Genomic DNA, 18,300 nt, shown 5'->3' with positions numbered 1-18,300 from the left:
GCTTAGTCGGAGCTCATAAATATTTCTAAAAGACACACATCGGCTGTGTACCAGACATTTTTAGATGTGTTATTCATCCCTGTCCTTCAAGCACTGGATAAAATGAAAAAATATGAAGATGCATGCCTTGGAGACATTGGAGTCTGAATTCGCTTAATATTAGTGTTTTCACCTGTCTTTTGTTGCTTAAATTCTCATTGAGCATCGATCAGTATTTCAGTTTGTTATGAAGTGCTTTCATTGTGCAACAAATTGCTTAATTTCTTGCATTTTGACAGTGAGGAGAGCGTCTCTGCATATTTCTATGTTAGAATGAGATGGATATGCAGCACAGGTTGAGTGGGAATCTCCTGCTTCTCGTTTCTGTTTGTCTGTCTAACTATATGTGTGGCTCATTAATCTCTATGCTAACAAAAGCTTCACTAGCCTCTAACACTGTACCTGTGTGAAAATGTGAAAATGGACTGATCTGGTAGCGTAATGTGTGAGTATTTTTGAGCGTAGCTGTGTGTGCATGTTGCAGGAGACAACTTTGAGTGGCTCAGCTCCCTAAACTCGAAGGGCTAATTCATCTTTCTCACGCCTCGTTAGGGAATGCTGGGAGTCTGATTAAAGATTGAATATTTCATGGTGGGTTTGGTATATTGCTGGCCACCTGCTCTCTCTTTTTATTTCACTCTCTCCATCTCCCATTATCCTCCGTGCTTCCTCATTTTCTCTCCCTCTTCCCTTTAGTCTTTCTGTTCCCTCGCTCCAACTCCATCTCATCCCATTACTCCATTTCTCCTCTCTCAATCATATTATGCTGCTTTTCTCCTTCTGTTTCACTCTGTCAATGCCTCACTGTCTCCCACTTTCAGGCACCCCTTCCAGCTCACTTCTGTTTACACTCCATGCATGCACATATCCTGTTGTGCCGGCTAACAGACAGATTTGGAATTTTTTGCGGTGACTTGGCAGATGGGACACTGACTCTACAGTAACTAATAAAGAGCAGTTTATCTCATTTATTGTGAGCTTGTATCCCAGTTGCACTTCTTGTTTTTTAGACAGATTAGTGGACTAATTTTTTTAAGCCTAAATGAGTTTCATTGTTGCCAGATGTTTGTAACAACAATTAGCAAATCACTTGGACCTAATAATACAACAGCAATGTTTCAAGCTCTTCTTTTAATGGTATTATGTATTGTAGATGAGGAAATCCCCAAATTGTTTCCACATTCAGGTTTCAGCTTGTGAGCAGCAGCCAGACCCACTTGAGTATAGTTGAGCGTGTACATGCAACCCCAATATATGGGTGTATTAGCCCGACTTTTAGAGCTTTGATTTGTACAATTTTTGCATTTTAACATGAATACAAGTCCATTTTCACTAAACAAAGTGAGATCTTCACAACAAAACTTCTCAACTTGTTTCAACAATCAACGGAAAATACAAGTTGAGAAATTTGAACTGCTTTCAGTTAACAAGGGTTTAAAAGATTTGCAAATGATTGCATGTTGTTTTTATCATTATTTAACTTTTTTTGGAAATTGTCCTTCTTCAAAGAGCAGTCTTACATAAAAAAGATTTGAATGGGTATGTGTGTTTAAACTTCAGTCAGATGTGTTCAAAACTGGCCCACATGCACAGAAAGGGAGAATAAACTTAAATAATGTGTCATTTAATTAGCATTATTTCTTTTAAAACTCTTAGATTTTAGTCAGAAGGTGACATCACAATAACACACAGTAACATACAGTGGGAGAAAAACTGTATTTCTTGAACATTAAAGCATGAAAGAATATTCCAGTAGACTGCCAAAGTAGAACTAAGAACCTGTAAATGAGCACAATATGAGCTTAAGTTTTGCTTAGTAGAAATTATATATTGTGAATGGGTCTGTGTTTTTAGGCTTTCTTTCTATCTCAGCTGGTTGAGTTTTTTTCTGTTTAGCTTGATGGGGCAGAAAAGCTAAAAAATATATATTAAAAAAGAACATATATATATGTATAGACATAAGAGCCTTTATAATGATAATAGGTCAGTGTAGGTCCAAAATATTTAGATATTAACAGAATGTACTAAAACACATTAAATGATGCTGTATAAGGATGCCAAAGGAGTTTTAGCAGCTGGTTGCCATTTCACATGATTTCACTGATGATGGTATGTGCATCTCTTATGTTAAAGTGTATTTCTCTCAGCTTCTGTCAGTGGAGCCTCACAGACATGCAAACACTTGAAATAGTGCATCACCATATGTTTCAGGATGCACACATATGGAAAACTTGTCAGAAACTAGTGCGTGGACAGTTCCGAAGCTGTGCTGAATCTCTGTTTATTGATGAGATGTTTGTGTACCTGTGAAACAGGAACGTGAGTTCTGCAGGCGAGGAAGCCCGGAGGAGGATGAGGGAGTGTGAGGGCCTAACAGACGCTCTGCTCTATGTCATCCAGACCGCTCTAGGGAGCAGTGAGATTGACAGCAAGGTAACACACATGTTGCACACACATAAACAGCTGGCACACATAACTGCAAGCTTGTGCACATACACAATATTCTGATTAAATACCTAAACACCTCATCATAGAAAATGGTGTGTTTGCATGTGTCAGCGTTGTGTGAATGGCTGTTATGTGACAACATCTTTCATAATTATCATTATTCGTGCCATGAATGACATTTGCAGAATAATAATGAATAATGAATAATGAATAATTTGCAGAAAGATGCATTGCAAATTTTCCTTCAGACTTTTTTTTTTTTAAACATATGTAAGTCTGTAGATTATATATTTCTTATGACCTTTAAGTTTGTTGTTTAGTACTTATAGTAGTAGTATTTATTACCTCTGCATTTGATGCAAATCTTATAGCAAAGACTGATCGCTTCCTTCATCAACAGTCCCAGTCCCAAATCTGTTCATATCTTGAAAGAAACTACAGTTTAACTTCATTCATAGAAATCCCAAATAAGGATGAACTAATAATCGTATTAGTAATAATCGTAAAGAAAAAATACCTATCTTGCTTGTGTTGTAATGTTTTAACAGAATAGTACTCAACCCAAATTGACAGTGACACAGAAACACTGTTTGTAAGAATGCTTTGTGTGAGTCTATGTTTATCCATGTGTATGTGACTGGGTTCGGGTTGTGAAAGTGCTGCATGTGTTCATGTGTGTTTGATGAGTCACCAGTGTTTGTGGTTAAGTTGATGCTGTTGAGTGGAGGCTCATCACTGGAAGTGAAGTTTTTAATCCGCAGAAATCCTCCACCAGATCAAAGTCTGTGACTGTTGGCTGCGTAGCCACTAACAACAATAGGATTAGCGTGTGTCTGTCTGCTCTATGCACACTGCAAGTGTTTATGTCTGGGTATTTATAATATATAGAGTCTGCACTGCACAGTTTGTTTGTGTATATGTGCAAGTGTCCATGTACATGCTGTACATCCACAGTATCTTTGAGTTTCTTTTTCCGGTTGGCATCTATGCTTCCTTCATCTTTGTCTCTTTTTGTATCCCTTATTCTCCATCTCACTCCTTTTCCCCCCTATTTTCTCTTTTTCCTTGCCTTCAACAGACTGTGGAGAACTGTGTGTGCATCCTGAGGAACTTGTCATACCGTCTGGCTGCAGAGACATCCCACAGCCAGCAGGGTGGGTCAGAGGAGCTGGACGGTCTGTTGTGCGACACTGGCGGCAAGGACGCAGAGAGTTCCGGTTGTTGGGGCAAGAAGAAGAAGAAAAAGAAGGGACATGACCAGGTGAGAAAACATCATGTTTTAAATCACTGCCTCATCTCACTGGTTGATATCTAATATTTACTGGATTTAGTATACTGCCAAGATTTTAATTACGACAGATAAGAGTAACATGGTAGGTTGTTCTTTAACTGTCCTGTATCAGCCAAGTCCTCTGATAAAGATCCACACAACAATTGGACTGTGTGCAGACTGAGCTGGAGGCTGCTTTGCTCTCTGTAACTGAACAGAAGTGTTTCTTTATTTATGAATATTTCTTGAAAAACTAAGGAGACATTCAGGATACAAGGCTTTTATTCCAAAACCATGCATCTACTCTGAAGCTTATGGTTGAGACAAAGAGATGCATAGATGCTAGTTTTCTTTCGCCAGCATACATTGAGCTGTAGACACAAAAGTTTCCACATTTTCAGCATGAATGCAACAGAAGCCACTGTGCAAACATGTAGGCTCCAAGCAGTGCAAGGTCAAGTGTCAGGCCACAATGAAAAAGTGCATTGTTGGTGGTCGAAATGGCCTATAATCACTGATGCAACCACATACAAATCGGCATCATTACACACAGATGTGTCCGATAAGCTTACCTTATCTACTAACGACACAAGCACAACCTCTTGCCTATGATCTGACAAACCTAAAATGCTATAAGCTTGAAGGTGACCAGGCTTTCCGTTTCCACCGCTGGATCACAGCATCAGTCCAGAACACAAGTTCACCGTGTTCTGAATGGGTGTTTTTCTGCTGAATGGGTGCTGAACTGAAAAGCACCTTACTTGCTCCAGACCGAACTGGAGGAGCATCACTCTCCCCAAGTCTAGTTGTAGTTGCATGGTGCATGCTTTGCAACACTGCAGTGAAGACACTGAAGAACTGCAGGGCAGTGATACTAACCCTGAGCCAAACGCTGATCTCAAGCAGGTGATGGCAACAGACACCAGATGTCTCAGTCAGAACGTTTTTTTTTTTTTAAAACACCCACGTTACACTTTGTACTGTGTATGAAGAATATGTGTGTGTGTGTGTGTGTGTGTATAGCCCACACTCCTACATTCATACTTGTAATATGTCTTCAATCTCAAGCTTAATGGCATTCAAATTTCTCATTGTTGTTCACTGTTCAGGATCACGGACAGCATGACAGTGAGGTGATTACTGAGTCATTAAAGTCTGTTATAAAGCCTATTGCAATTTCTTCCTCAATAAAAGAAAAAGTGAATATTTCTAGGCCTGCCATTCCCAGAAACCCTTGCACGACATCTTGGAGAACACTTTGGCCATTTAGAAATGTTATATACTGCTCCACTTTTCCTGTTCCTCAGAACTAGGGACAATGCAGGTGGGAAAGCTACAGAAACTATGGTACATCAAGAGCTGGGAGCAAGAATATGAGAAGTTGCAAGTTTTAGCACAGGCACTGTGTAACTACCCCAAGGTAGTACCCATGTTTTATCAAAGTGTCAAATCAATAAGCCGAAACACGAGCCAGATGCAGGGAAGATAGATGGAAACATAGTTATATTAATTTGATGTGATGTTATGTTCTTGGAAGTTTTGTGTAGGTCAACTCAACTTTCCTACGCGTCAATATATTGAAGGAAAAATACGGCAATGAGTGTGTGTCAACCATAAGTTCTAGTTTCCAAGTTACCAGCTGAAAAAAATCAACTGGAATGCCTCCCTGAGTAAGATCTCTCAATCAGAGAATCAGAGGAACCTGACTTCAAAACATAACATGGCTTCCCTGCACAGACATAGTGGTGAGAGATAGTGGCCTGTTTATTTGAATGTCAGTCAGTTCAATCAGTTGCACATACTGTACTGTTCAACCTCTATCAGTCTACACGGGTGCAGCAGAGTTTGTGTGGGTAAAATAGAACATCATGTGTTGCTATCAGCTTGTATTAATTATAAATGCAACCTTGTGCAGTTAGCCTTAAAAAATATCAAATAATACAGTTTATTTCACTTCCAACTCAAATATGGGATCATGCTGTCAACTAGGCAGGGTTATCAGCTCGGGTTTGGATTTCCAAGGCAAATGTAAAGCAGCATGATTCCTAATAAAAATGTATGTTGCTAAAGCTCGTTGAGCAGGGACCTCAATGAAACATCTGGCGGTTGGAAATGGCAGCTGGCTTTTACTGTGGAGTGTCTGTCTGTGTCTGTCAGAAAACAGAGACACTGAAGACTTGAAACAGATTCAGTTGGGTATTTCAAAACTCTGTGGTCTGCTGGTGGTTTTAATTTACAATTTAACTTATCTTTATCTTACAATCTGTCTCTCCCACTCCTGCTCCTTTATCTTTCTCTCTCAATTTTTGCTAATCCTGTCATTTTAAAATAACATTTTAATGATCTTATAAAAGCCTTAATTTCTTGTCAAAGTGGTTCCTGTTTAAAGATTTTTTTTTCATGCTGGGACTCATAACACAAAATTGAATGTTTTTTTTTTGTTATTCCATTGTTAGAGATTTGTTCTCTGTTCATCCTTGGTTCACTCTGTCTGAAGTCTCAAAAGAAAATTTACTTTAAACAACTACAACTTTCTTTCATAGTCATGCTGTTTGAGGCAGTTTTTTTTTCTGTTGACAACTGACACTCACCTGTCAACTGCATTAATCAGGGTCGCATCTGCAGAGCAAGATATTCAGGTATATTTACACAAAGAGCTTGACCGTTATACAGCATCAGACTATTATAGCTTTGCTTTTAGATCAAGTAGTGTTCATTTCTGTTCATGCTTGTGGAATGGTCTTGCATTTTCTTGCTATTGCTCTCTGGATTTTTGGGTCTCATCCTCTTGTAGCTTAAAAAAAGAAAGACAGAGAGTTCATCAAGTTGATGAATTGGCAGAAAGCAAAAAGCTGCTTTGGAGAAGGCTCTGGGCTCTTGTCATGCTAATAGGCAATCAGCATCACATTCTGGTTGAGTGGAGGACGTCTTTTGCTACTTCTAGTGAAGATGTTGGGATTGAAAATCCAACACTTCCGGTTGATCGTGGTGTGTGAATTGCTCATTAGCCCTGCATGCTATTTTTTCCACCCATCTTCGTGCAATGGCAAAGAAGGCCGATTTACCCTCTAAAAAAGAGACAAGAAAAAAATTTAAATGAGACAGACCTTTACTTACACTTCTAGCTGTTGAGCTAACCTTCAGTGATTTATTTTTTTCTGTCTCCAAGGAGACGAGGATCATAAAAACTAACCCTGAGATAAGACTGCAAAAGGACCAAACATATCCTCTTCAAATAATAATACAAAACCCGCTGTGTGTGTGTGTGTGTTTCCACTCCAGTGCAGCTGTGGGTGATTATCATGAAGCAGCGATTTGGGTGCATGTTGAAGAGGGCAATACTGTATCAACTGTGGGGCAATTAGAGGAGAGGAGACGAGTGAAGAGGAAGTCGTGGTAGACCTGATAGAAAATACAAAAGCAAGAGGCAGGAGACAGAGGAAAGAGAAAAGAGTGAGCGGTAGCATAGTCAAGTCAAATTTAGAATAGAGAAGCAAAAAGCTACTATCAGTATTACATCATCTTAACAGATGTCATCTCAGATTACTTCATTACAGTGAGGATGGGACATTAATATTGTTTTCTATTAGAATCAGCTTTGGAAAATGATATGATGACGAGTAGGAGGCTTACAGGACATTAATAGATGAGACATAATATAATTGCTAAACAAACGAAAATCCTAACATTACATAAACATACATAAATATCTACTATTCTGTTATTTATTCCCATGCATGCTGCTCAGCATGATTTAGTCAGCTGCTCCTATGCAACACTGCCTCCCACCTCACCCCGTACACACACACTGTCATTTGACTTGTAGCAGATAGCTTTTTACTTGAATATCCTGTCATTTCTGTTTTTGGTCACTCCAACCTGAAGCCATCATTTAATTTCTCATCTCAATGTGTCATAAATTCTATTCAGAAAATTTCCATCCGATATTATGTGTTCAGTAAGTGTTTTTTTTTTGTTTGTTTTTTCATTGAGATAAGCAGAAGATATTTCTAATTTTACAGCCAGAGCTGCAGTTTATGCAATCCAAGGAGCACATGTCAAACAAATACAAAGGAAAATAAATCTTTAATTAATATAATCGAAAGCCCAGTGACAGAGAGCACATTACCAGCTGAAAATGAGACATTTTGGGGGTAGCTGGGGGTATTTATAGCTATACCACAGACATATTGCTTGTGACAAGAGCCAACATTTTCACTGTTACTTTTATTGCCCCATCAGTACAGGAGAAAATGTCTAGTTTCAATTACAGAATAGACAAAGGAACGGAATTACCAAAAAATTGAATGCCACCGTATTTGCACACCACTCATTACCATGAATAGTAATTCAACTTCTTTCCCCTGCTTTTCCTCTGAGGGGATCCTGCTGGCCCTCAAACTTTGCCTCACACAGAATTTGAAATTTGTTGCCATTATGAATTATGTCTCATCTTCCGCAGTGGGATGGTGTGGGCCCATTTCCTGACTTGGCAGAGCCCCCAAAAGGCATCCAGATGTTATGGCACCCCACTATTGTCAAGCCCTACCTCACACTGCTGTCTGAGTGTTCCAACCCAGACACCCTGGAGGGAGCAGCTGGGGCTCTACAGAACCTAGCCGCTGGCAGCTGGAAGGTAAGAGCTGTGCCATTGTTGTTCTAAAGAGCAGTTGCAATGGGTTGTTGATTTTCCAGTATGTGTCAAAATGTGCTCTGAAAGAAGCAAATCTTGGGATGAAAATAGCAAGCCAAATGTCTCCAAATATTTAGCTTATTTTGCCCTAAAACATAGCAAACATTGCTTGCTGGCCTTTTGAAATTGCTCCTGGCTGGATGTAACAAATCCTTACACATCATTCTGAAATCAAAACTTTAATTATATCTGAAACCCTCCACTAAATGAATAAGAAAGTAAGAATGTCAGATGATAATATGACATTTTAAAATCTAAAGATGTTAACTACTGCCATTAAGTTGTCATTGCTGAGTTCAACTTCTAAATGCTCATGACAATGTATTTGGTTAGTTGGACCATTTACGAAGGTAATTAGAATTACGGAGCGGTGTTTCATTAATTGTGCATCATGCAACTAATAAAATAACTAAATCTAAACCTCTGAAATGCCGTATACTGTACTGTATGTGGAGCCTGTTTGAGTGTTTTCGTCAACCTGCAATTTTCCTTTTCAAGAAAGCTCTTTACCGCTCAATTCATGTCTAAGTAGGCATCTATAAATATTTAAAATGGCAACAATGGTCTGTCTGTATACCATTAATTTTTCCTATTAACCAGTAGATAGATGGACTGACATGAAATATAGGATGGTAGATGAATTAAGGTAAAATTACATATAAACAAAATCTCTAATGTTGTGTCCATCTGCCTCCCCGCTCCTTTACTCCTGCCCAGTGGTCCGTTTACATCCGAGCTGCAGTGCGCAAAGAGAAAGGTCTCCCTATCCTGGTGGAGCTGCTGAGGATAGACAACGACCGGGTGGTTTGTGCTGTGGCTACCGCCCTGAGAAACATGGCTCTGGACATCAGGAACAAGGAGCTCATTGGTTAGTATTTCAGTTACAAAAGTCACACACAGAGAAGGACACATTTATGTTCCAGTCAGAATGTGTATGGTCAGATGACGCCTTTACATCCGAATTTACCCTATTGTAAACGTATGATGAAGAAAAAAACCTGCCAGTGCGAAACACCATCATTAAGAATAATATTTTAAGCCTTTTGCGTTTCGACATGTATGTAAAACTGAGTAAAGCTGAATCTTTACAAAGTGGATCAACAGTGATAAAAGCTTGGTAATATGCTTAATTCTGCCTCGACTGAAATGATTGCAGAAAGAGGAATGCAGTGATTTTCAGCTGCTGCTGGGGCAGTAGACTTTCAGATGTAATTTGTGAGGATAATTTTTGCTGGTAATGAGTTTTATAAATTTAATTTTAATTTAAAAAAGGAAGAAAAAAAAAGAAACTAAACGTTTTCATCTGCTCTTTTTTTTGCCGACAGTAGTGGTAGAGGTGCTCTGGCTGACTCTAGGTTCTCCATTGGAGACCGAGTTATGGCTGTGATAAACTCTGCTTTTCTGCTGGTCCCCATGGCAACGACCACATGTTACTCTGCTTGGCGCTTTACGCTTTGAGCTAAATGGTGTGATGTTTTAGTAAGTGAATGCCACCATCCATGTGCGGAGTCTTTGTACGCTGAAATGTCAAAATTTTCATTGTGCTGCCACTGGGCACACAGGTATGTGTTGAGAGAACATATTGTGCTGCCCTCAGTTGTGTTGTGTTAACATGATGAAACTGTATTAGCAGCGCAGCATACCGTACTGTCGAGCCAGCAGAGAGTTCCCGGCAGCATATATCAATACTGTCAGTACTGACAGGTCTGCTGTGAGCAAACTGTTGATTGTGACAAACCTAATAATGGTTTCAGTCATATTTTGTGGCAATAAACCTGTTTAAATGTTGAATCGCTTAGATTATCTGAAGATAATTGTGTGGGTTTTTTTTGGCTGTAACATTTCCGTGGCTAGCAACTCTGGCTTCATACTGCAGAGCATTTTCTGCTATCCACAGAAGCAACAGGCAGTCAATACTCCAATCACCAAGAAAACACTTCTGTAGCAATAAAGTGTTATTCTTAGATTAAAAGGTACTTTGGTTTCGTAGAACAGAGGCAGTGGCAGGATTTATACATCTATAGTGTGGATGTGAGCTGTCAGCCAGTCATGATAGGCCAACACCACCGCAGGGTGATGACCCAATGAGAATGAGGGCCACAGGGCAGCATGGACAAGATTTCCTGACAGCAGTACTGAGGTGTCATGGGAAATGTAGTCAGTCTGTGTTAGATCATGTGACCATGTCTCGGTCAGTGTCTGACAGTTACCCAGCCAAAATGCATTCCTTCCTTTTAATGGGTTGGGAGGTATTGTTTTTCTGAGATGAATTGAGATTTAGACTTGATTTAACTTCTGTTCCGTGGGATTTTGCTACAGTCTAACGGTTGCATCCAAAATCTCATTTAATGCGTGATGGGCTTTATCAATAGTTATATTTGTAAATGAGATATGTTATTTCATACTTTGCTTTATCAGCTTGTTGCTACATCAGCATCATTGTTTAAAGAGGAATATCACTAAAAATATCAAGTCAAAACATGATTGAAACTGCACAGAAAAATATGCATGAAATTAGAGATCAGCAGCTCATGTTGCCACCTTTTTTCCGAAAGTAGGTGAATTTAATATCAAACAGTTAAGTCTTTATTTCAGTTTCTGCTGCAAGTTAACTTTAATTCTCAATATCTCTTCCAGGTTTTAATGTAAATGTATTCAGATTTGAATAATAAATGTCTGGAAATGCTTATGATGTGTTTTTACTTCCTATCATGTTTTCAACAAAACATGACTCAAAATATACTGAACTAAAAATGACTCTTCCTTGTCCCTGTGTTAAGGTACAGGATGTATGAGTGCTTATAATTGATGCACAGTTTAGAGTTTCTTAAGAAATTCTTTTAGGTTGCAGCTCAAACTTTTATAAACTTCAGTAAAACACACATTTTGCAGATAGATTTTTCAGACTATGGAAAAGTTTCCCCTTCAAGTTTCCTGCAACTCTTAATGAGGTTATTATAAAAATCCTTCAAATTATTCAGTTAAATTATAGGTAGATGAAATTAAATAAAAATCACAAACATTTAGAAAGTTTAGAAGAGAGAGATGTGGTAGAAATCTTCAGAGATGGCAATAAATAAGTCAGGGTGTTACTTTTGTAGCTTGGCAACAAGTCAGCTGATGATGTCACACATAGTGTCAGCAGGTAACACAGGTGAACCCTCTCAGTAGACAACATGGGTAGAAACTCAGCGTAGAAAAATGTTTTAAAAATACACGTTTTCACAGGAAAAAAGCTCAGCAGAAAAAAACATTTAAAAAAGAGACACCCTTCAATTCCAGAACAATTATCTTTTTTTCGTCTAATATTCCTACCTTTTTTTTCAACATTTCCACCCTCCAACTCCTGACTGCATCATTCCGCTCTAACTTCCCACGTTTTCATCCTTATCATTACAGGTAAATATGCCATGAGGGATCTCGTGCACCGTTTACCTGGGGGCAGCAACAACAACAACACTAGCAGCGGAGGAGGAGGAAGCACCAACAGCAGCAGCCTGGTGGGGAAGACCATGTCCGACGACACCATCACAGCTATCTGCTGCGCGCTGCACGAGGTCATCACCAAGAATATGGAGAACACCAAAGCCCTGAGGGATGCTGGCGGCATCGAGAAGCTGATCAGCATCGCTCGCAGCAAGGGAGACAAGTAAGCCGAATGGGGTGATGTCAGGTGAAAGAGAGGGGAAAACAAAGAGGATGAGAAGATGTGCTCTGATGCAGGTAGAAATGACATCACGTGGCAGTGTAGTAAGGATACATCAACAGAGCTACTAAGATCTGCATACATTTAAGCCTATCAGAGTATAGATCCTTATTGACAAGAAATCACTGGGACTTTTGGTAAAAAAATAAAAATATGTCAAGTTAGACCAAGGGCAGCAAGGATCTTGCCATCTAATTGTGAAGTTGCATTGTTAATACAATGTTTATACAATTGATCAGCATACTGAAAGTGACTTTATTCACAAGCATCAAGTTCACATGTTGGGTGGATTCAATATTTGTCACTTTGAAACAAAAAGCGTCGATCACAGAATGTATAGCTGGATGAAAGATCTGGTTGATTGTGTGGTGTCCAACACACCACTGCACATCATTGTTAATCAGATCTGTTCTACATGAAAAATACAGCTGGTTATTTTCTCATCAGCAGAGCCCAGAGCAAACAGGTGGAGGAGGTGCATAAGAAAGTAGGCAGGTTGATGAATTATGTAGGCCAAGATAGAGACGAAGACTTTAAAAGAAAGGTCTGGCATGTGGATGTGGTGGACGAGAAATGTGAAGGAGCAGCAGAGATACAGGGTGACGCAGGAGGGAAGGTAATTAGAGCCTGTGTGCTTGTTTCAGGGCTGCGAGTCAATAGGACTGAGATTGAACTGTGGCCAGTGAGCTCCCTGTGTGCTCTCTGCACCGACTGTGTACCTGCACACCTACATCTTTTATCATCTGTGCGATTGGACAGTTGACTGTAGCGATGGAGAGGAAACATCTGCATTTTGGAAATCTGTTGTTTATTATCCATAACTTTCATGTTGAAACTGACACAGATAGATGATGACTCATTCATTAAACATTCAAATCAAAACCCTGACCTTGAAAGTAGCTTAGCCTTTTTTTGTTTGTTTGTTTCTGACATGTTTAGATTCAGTGATTGCTTTACTTGATTAAGTAAACAAAATAGAAACAGAATCTTGACTTAAAATCATATCATACAAGGAAAAATCAATATGTATGTGGCCAAGCTATAACTGAACTTAGCCGTGATTATCTTGCTCATGGAAAGACTGCTGAACGCCCCGGCCCACGTGGCTGTTTGGTGTATTTTCCTGGTAATGGTGTCTCAGTCCTGATTGGACAAGTCTGGGACCTTTTTTACTTTTGTGTATCTGATATCTCATTTCATTCATGATCAAACCAGTTAGCTTTTCTTTTATAACACGTTCTTGCTTCGTTGGTAAAGTTTAATCATTTTGAGTTCAGTTTTGTTGAAATTGCAAAATGAAAAAAGTGTTTTTCACGGAAACTAAATATTTCTATTTTCTCTATGTAATAAAATATTTGCAGGGTGTTTGTTTATTTTCTTTTATCAAGTTAATTTCTGTTTTGTTTCTGCAAGGAAACACACTTTGCCTTATACTTATGTAGCCAACTGATTTCCTGCGGTGCTCCAAAGAAAATCATAGACTGAAAATAGTTAATGATGACTTTATCAATAGACTTCTTTCAGAGAAACCAAAGGTATTGAAATATATTTATTCACTAGTTTCTTGCTCTTCAAAGAACAAGCAGGCACTCTGCTTTGCATCACTGCAAAGTCACCATACATCATCCCTCAGTCCAAAACAATACAATTTACCAAGATGTCTAGAAGAAACCAAGTTTAATTTCCCAGACACTGATAAGGCTGTATGAGCCAATTAAAGCCCCAGCCATTAGTCAGCTGAGTCAAACCCTGAAAGCAGAATGAAATATTGGCTAATCAATCAGTCAGAAAAGCAATTATCCAATTTAGTCTCAGTTCAATTGAAGTGCCGCAGCTGAGAATATGAAGACAAAGTTTTCATTGTTGTTTTCTTTTTCGAAGGTGTGGTTAGCTCATTTACATTCTGTAGTGTTGGCCCCTGCTTCCCTCTTCATTGTTCTGCACTGTGATGTTTTTGTGGCTTCAACCTGCATAATGTAGCTTAAGAACAGTCGAGCTTTACGCTGTGTGTGTTTCTTCTCTGCTGAATTCCCAGACATAGTCCTAAAGTGGTGAAAGCGGCATCGCAAGTCCTGAACAGCATGTGGCAATACAGAGACCTACGCAGCCTTTACAAAAAGGTACAACCAATCTGCTCTGGGTGTAAAACAATGGTGATGTCGGTCCTGTCTGTGTTTTCATAATTCATATTAACAGACTCGAAAGTGAGCATTGAGAATATGACATATGACAGGCATGTGAAATAGAGCATTATTTCTGACACTGTCTCCTCTCGATTCTCCTCTTTGCTCAGGATGGCTATTCTCAGTACCATTTTGTTGGCTCCTCCTCCACAATAGAGCGGGACAGACAGCGACCTTATTCCTCCTCTCGTACTCCGTCCATCTCTCCGGTACGGACCTCGCCTAACAATCGATCAGGTGAGTCCACACCTCCCCCTCTACTGTCTTCCCTTACAGCCTCCATCATTCTCTCAACCAGTAGAGTCCAGTCAAACAAGCACCGCTTCATTATAGCTCAAGTCTGTTTTCACCTTCACACCACAGTGACTTCTGATAAATTACTCTTCTGTCACGTAAAATCCTTGCACCATGCCCATTAAGAAAGTTCCCCGCCCTTGTGTTGTCAAAGTTAGAGGTTTGAATAATATGAGCCTTCCAAGGTTTCAGTGTTTCTGGAGTGATGATGACATTTTCTGAAAATGTTCAATATTTTATTGTTAGGCTGCCACACTGACCGGGACCGGAACAACAGCAGCGAAACAAAGAGAACAGTGACAATAGATTCATTTTAGTGCTCATACAGGTGGAACTGGATCAGAATGTTTCCCTGATATTAGTTCAGGTCAGGACAAGCCTAGAATTATCAACTAAAGGCCTTTTGGACACGGCATATCTGTGTGATGAAGAAATAACTTTTTCTCAGTAATGCATCATTCAAATCAGAGAGCATTTGAACAAGATTTGTCTAACCACCTACATTTAGAAATAAACTAATTTGTCCTTTTTCTTAGTTTTGTCTCTGAGTTAGAAAGCATGTGTGTATGGAGCCTTAGAAATAAGTGCATTTCAACAGCAGCCGATGACAGATGGTGATGGGCTGATATTGCAATAGACTAGTGATATTTGCAGAGCATTAATGAGCATATGGATCAATGCTAACAGCATTATAACATACAGAAGAGAGACAAAGAAGCAGATGTAACCACTCAAACCGGCTGGCCAGCCATACAGTAGCTTGGAGCTTCTATGTGAAAGGCTGTTGAAAATCATTTGTGAATTAGAGGAAAACGTATCCCACTGAATTGATAGGCAGGTTTCTTCCATCGTGGCTTGCCAGAGCTAATTCATTGTCTTTGCCTGTCATTACATCACCCCTTTTTATTGTTCAGTTTTTTTAGTTCAACAGTGAGGAGGAATGACTCTAAATGTACTCAAAAATGTGTACGGTTTGTGACTGTTGCCGCAGACTCGCAGTACAAAGTGAACACAGTACCCTTGTTTTTAACTCGTTCCAGTTTAGAGAAAATAATATATTCAGAGTGCTGTGCATTGGTTGAGAGTCAGTTCAAATGCAACAGCTTAGATGCTCTCAGAAACACAATTTTTTCTGGCTTTTCAGCCGTTCAAGGACTCCAAAATGATGTAAATCCTCGTCCTTCCTTGTGTATTCTCCTCATATATACTGATGAAGGGTTTATGTGCTGAAGGGTGAAGATATTCACTGTGTGTATGTGTGTCTTTCTGTGTTCAGCAAGCGCTCCTGCATCCCCCAGGGAGATGATGGCGTTGAAGGAGAGGAAGGCAGACTACGAGTCGACTGGCAATGCCAGTTACCATGGCAACAAGGGCGAGCACACATCCCGGAAGGACGCCATGACGGGTAAGTATTCCATCATGCACGTCTGTCAGAGAGACAGATTCTCCTATGAAGCAGCTGTTGTCCCTTGAGATGATAGTTTAGGGGGAAAAAACAGCAAAATATCAATCCGTCACATGAACACTACTGTGCAAAAGTCTTGAGACACCTTTTATTTTTTTATGTTGCCAGGAAAACGAGAAAGAAAGAGGTGCAGTGATTTACTGAAATGTGCAAACATATGAAAATATAGTATATTAAGTTAAAAACAGAGTTTGTACAATTCTAACAAGCTTGAAACTCAATCCGTTTTTGAACCTTTATTCTTCAACACAGCCTGAACCCTCTTAGACAAGCTTTCTGTCATTTCTTTTAAGTATTCTTCAGGAATAGTTCTCCTGGCCTCTTGAATGACATTCCAAAGCTCTTCTTTGGATGTTGGTCTGCTGGGCTCTGGGGAGGATTCATCTCTTTGTAAGACCAGCTGCCACTGATTTTCAGTCCACTTCTTGTGTCATTTGGCATATCTCGGCTTCCTTTAGAATGGCTTCTTGACAGCCATCCTTCCATGGAGACCACTTCTGATGAGACTTCAGTGAACAGTAGGTGGATCAACTGAAGATCTAGAAACTGCTCTCAGGTCTTGTGTGTCAGATATTTGCTGGATTTATTTCCTATTCATGAACTTACAGATAGTTTTTTAAACCTGCCACTTCTTCTTTTGTCCTCCACTTCACCAGTTTCCACAATTCATTTAAAGACACATGGCACACTGTGCTCAGATATGCCAAGTTTTCAACTATTAGCTCTTTGGGAATCCTCTTGTTGGTGCTATAATATTGTTTTATGCCTTTGTGCATTTTTTCAAACATGCAATTTAAGGAAACAAACACAGGTTCTTAGTAGAAAAATGCTTAAAAGGTGATGAAAATAGTTAAACAAACCAGAACTTAAATGACCTACTAGACTACATTTTTTTTTTTTTACAGATTACACAAAAGTTTGGCTCCTTAGAAAAAAACAAGTTAAAAATGAGGGGTGGCTCGGGACTTACTCAGCACAATACTATAGACAACAATAGTTCAGCATTCTGTGAAACAGAGTTATTTGTTTTAAACAGGTGAAAGGATGAACATTGCTCTCTAATCTGCACATTAAATGAAGCTGGAGGCAGAGGAGGGTTAGTTTAGACATATCCACATACCAGCACCTTTTAAACTTACTAATTAATCCTTAAGATTAATCTTCCAGGATATGAACAAGATATAACAAGTTAACTTGTACATTTCAGATGTACTGATGAGACAAAAAGTCTTCCTGTTTCCTCTGTTTCTAATCTTCATGCAATGCCAAGCTAAGAGTAATGGGGGTCGTATCAATCTTAGTCTATTAGTTAACATTTGTTAAATCAAATAGATAAATGAACAAGTTTGAAATCGCAAATCCCCCGCCTACGCTGTTTGATGGCCTCCAACAGTGAACCACTTTCTGCTGAATTAGCTCTAGGGTAAATAATTGTAGAGCAAGAATTCACCCTTACTGTCTCCCCAGGTCAGATCTCCGGTGGTTCTTCAACACTGCACAGAGGAGCGTATGTGTCTCCCACTGAAGATCTAAAGTATAATCAGGTAGGACAATTGTTTGGACTTTATTTGACTCGTCACATTTATCTCTCACAGCTACATCGGGTGTATCCTCCTTTGCTGTATCCCTTTTAAATAGATGTTATTCAAATGAGCTGCCAGTTTGCTGAGGAAGGCAGAAATCGAAATATCGAAAGTCGAGTGATTTAATTTCAAAGCAGGGGTGTCAGATGTCCCAGATTCTCTGAGGGAACATTGAAACGCCCACGAAACTCCAAACCTGATAGACTAGAATACCTTTCCATCACTCTCCCTTTGGGTGTTAGTGTTTTCCATTCTGCACTGCAAGCTGTTTTTAATTCTTTATGACTCTCCCCACTTTTAGGGGAATGATATGCTGCAGTTTCTCTGTAATAAGTTATAGATGGAGATGCCAAAACAGAATAAATTACAAATGTATGGTAGGCAAACCTTAAAGAGACCAAACTGTACGCCTATGTAGAAATCAATTTAAGCACTACAGTATTTCAGCAGGCATGGTGTGATCATAAATCATCCTCATATTACCTGCTACAGTCTTTGGCAGCGGTATCACAGGCTGGTTGTGTCTTTAAACACAGGTCATGGCACTTTTACAACCATTACTCACAGTTGTATCTACACGGTTAGTCAACCACTGTGTTGTGAAGCTAAGCCTCTTGAG

At 39.4% G+C, this 18,300-nt stretch overlaps 1 protein-coding gene across 5 annotated transcripts in view; it reads left to right on the top strand.

Moving 5' to 3' along the window:
* Nucleotides 1-18,300, top strand: part of ctnnd2b (catenin (cadherin-associated protein), delta 2b) — a 146,631-nt gene that overhangs the window by 124,696 nt on the left and 3,635 nt on the right. For all 5 annotated transcript variants that reach the window (XM_072364640.1, XM_072364637.1, XM_072364638.1 and 2 more), the window contains 9 exons: nt 2,355-2,472; nt 3,566-3,748; nt 8,220-8,393; nt 9,168-9,318; nt 11,850-12,099; nt 14,192-14,276; nt 14,450-14,576; nt 15,910-16,038; nt 17,566-17,642. In XM_072364640.1, the coding sequence (XP_072220741.1) occupies nt 2,355-2,472; nt 3,566-3,748; nt 8,220-8,393; nt 9,168-9,318; nt 11,850-12,099; nt 14,192-14,276; nt 14,450-14,576; nt 15,910-16,038; nt 17,566-17,642 (1,294 nt within the window). The remainder of the gene's footprint in view (nt 1-2,354; nt 2,473-3,565; nt 3,749-8,219; nt 8,394-9,167; nt 9,319-11,849; nt 12,100-14,191; nt 14,277-14,449; nt 14,577-15,909; nt 16,039-17,565; nt 17,643-18,300) is intronic.

This window comes from Leuresthes tenuis, unplaced genomic scaffold, assembly GCF_036924035.1.
Source record: "Leuresthes tenuis unplaced genomic scaffold, fLeuTen1.0.hap1 SCAF_14, whole genome shotgun sequence".
NCBI lineage: Eukaryota > Metazoa > Chordata > Actinopteri > Atheriniformes > Atherinopsidae > Leuresthes > Leuresthes tenuis.
The sequence above is the reverse complement of the archived record's forward strand: the minus strand, read 5'-3'. Positions and strand labels throughout refer to the sequence as shown.